The 2,500-nt window shown below is 46.7% G+C and overlaps 1 protein-coding gene across 1 annotated transcript in view; it reads left to right on the top strand.

The window, feature by feature from the left end:
- Window positions 1-1,079: 1,079 nt before the first annotated feature.
- The window catches only part of LOC126581492 (ejaculatory bulb-specific protein 3-like), a 1,524-nt gene continuing 103 nt past the window's right edge, over window positions 1,080-2,500 (top strand). Inside the window, exons 1-2 of the mRNA XM_050245182.1 lie at window positions 1,080-1,315; window positions 1,408-2,500. The exon at window positions 1,408-2,500 is cut by the window's right edge and continues 103 nt beyond it. Coding sequence (XP_050101139.1) covers window positions 1,111-1,315; window positions 1,408-1,742 — 540 coding nt within the window. The 5' untranslated portion in view covers window positions 1,080-1,110 and the 3' untranslated portion in view covers window positions 1,743-2,500. The remainder of the gene's footprint in view (window positions 1,316-1,407) is intronic.

Raw genomic sequence — 2,500 nt, 5'->3', positions numbered from 1 at the left:
AATTATGACGTAGCGATTTGTTTGTGTGGCTACCTTCATTCGTCCCTTTCATAAGCGCGTGGATCCATCGCAATCAAAAAGCACATCAAGTATCGTGAATCGGAGATTTTTTCGTTTGAAAAAAAATGTTCCTCTTCCAGGCAATACAGGCAAAATTAAAGTAAAAATGGTTTCATTATTGAACTTTGTTTATAAATATTTAATAACAAACTCAGTTTGAGGATAGTTTAACAGTAAATTACTTATATTTTTAAAAAAATACATGTTGCTTTTAGTAGCGCAATTAGCGGTAGCGGTAGATTTAGTAGTTTAGTAGCGCAGTGTGTGCGCAATTAGTTATCGCGATCCTAACACCTCGCCTGATCAGGAGTAATCAACGATTCCAAGCGACCTACATTCTGGCGTTTGGTTCATTTGTCGAGTTGACCCACTCGTTCGCCTGCGGTTCGACAACGGTGTGCCTAGACAATTCAGGCGTTTAGCGCAATTAGGGTTTTGGGGCAGATTGAAGCGGCTTGCTCACGCACGTGGCTTAGACGTGGCAAACTCTCCTGCTTTTTGTTGGATTATCCTTTTTGTATCTAACTTTAGTTTAGTGATTCCTCCTGAGTATGTTTCAGAAAGTATCGTATTTTCAGAAATATTAACAACGTGACTACAAAAACTTATTACAAAAACCGCAAAATAAGGAAAGATAATGGCTTAAATATAACCTTACAAGTTTAAGAACCTTCGGTTCCCATCGTAGCTCTGAGCTGGATCGTCTGATTTATACAAGCCATTAGAAATTGTGCCATTTATGTTAAAAACAACTGATAAAAAGATTTTAGGTAAAACATAATCTCTTCTCCAAGTTTAAAGCGATTTTGATCCAAACAAATTGGCCCCACAAAACGATTGCGATCGCATGATCAGTGCGACAAGCAATTACCCGTTTATGCTCCCTATCGTTTAGAGCTGTCCCTGTTCGTGCACGAATAGATAATTTCTTCAAATCACCTCATCTTCCAGTATAAAATCCTCCCACTTGCCAGCATGCTGGCACTAGTTTGTTTCCGAAACTATCGTGAGTCGGTGTTTCTTCGTCCACTGCTCATCATAAGCGACGAAATGTTACTAGAAGTGTTTTTACTCTACCTCACCCTTACCATCGCCGTATCCGCTTCCCCCGATGCCGGTGCGACCGAAACCTATGTCACAAAGTACGATAACATAAATTTGGAGCAAATTTTCGCCAGTGAACGGCTGATGAACAACTACATGAACTGTTTGAAGAAAGTCGGCCCGTGCACACCCGATGGCCAACAGTTGAAAGGTAAGTCAAGTAAGCTAAATCGACAAATCCCTTACAAAGGGATGATGACACGAGGCATTGATGCAAGGCCATTACCGTTCCCGTTCCCGCAGCCAACCTTCCCGATGCACTGATGAGCGATTGCGCAAAGTGCTCCGAAAAGCAGCGCATCGGTGCGGACAAGGTGATCAAGTTTATCGTTGCGAACCGGCCGGATGATTTTGCGACGCTCGAAAGTCTCTACGATCCTACCGGAGAGTACCGGCGGAAGTACTTGGACCCGGACGGTACGATTGTGATGTCCCAGGGGGCTCACGGTGAGTCTCAACCTACGCCGACCACCGCCGATGGTGGCATTGAAGCGAAGGCCCACGCAACCGAGCAGAACTCAACCTCGTCTCAAGATCAGGGCCACGGCGATCATGAAGGGTCAATCGAAAGTGAGTGAAAACTGAGACGCCAACGCAGACAACGAAACGAGCCGCTTCCGATAGATCATCATAAAACCGACCCCACGCTCACACCATCGCAGTCGCAGGCCTCCATGTTTGCCTTCGCTTTGACCAATTTGCTGTAAAACAGTGTACGCGTTGACGTGCCACTGCGTCACGTTTCCTGTACCGTATAATTTTCTACACGATACACAACCATCAATAGTAGCAGCGATGTTACCACCTCGATCTACCCTCCGCGAGCATCAATCCGACTCGAGTCGACTCGCGACGCGTGCGATGGAATCCAATTTCTCTCTAATGATCAATGAGCAACGGGGCGGGGGAGGGGGGGCACCTCGCGAAAGGTCAATACGTTTTACGTCCAGCAAACAATCGGCTCGCTTCAAAAAGTCACCCATTCCATTTCATGCTTTCATAAGAATGCCACTGTGACTGTCGCCACCTTGCCTCCGATCCACACATGGTCGAGTGGAAAGACATTCCCACTCTTCTTACACTACTCGCAACGTCCGTCGGTGGAAAACTACTCGCGCCAACACACCAGACCGGCCACCACGAAACCGCCCGCTGATGATTCATTCGTGCAGCCTCTGTGCGGCGAACAAAACGCTCGTGCACGAGGCGGAAATGAAGAGGACGAAGAGGCAGCCACCAAGAAGCAGAAAGTATGCAGCGAAAATTGCAACCATTTTTACCAACGCTCAAGGACGGACAGCAACCGGCGGTGATCGAAGGGTACGCCGAGTGATGC

This window comes from Anopheles aquasalis, chromosome 2 (assembly GCF_943734665.1).
Source record: "Anopheles aquasalis chromosome 2, idAnoAquaMG_Q_19, whole genome shotgun sequence".
NCBI classification, from domain to species: Eukaryota; Metazoa; Arthropoda; class Insecta; order Diptera; family Culicidae; genus Anopheles; species Anopheles aquasalis.
The sequence above is the reverse complement of the archived record's forward strand: the minus strand, read 5'-3'. Positions and strand labels throughout refer to the sequence as shown.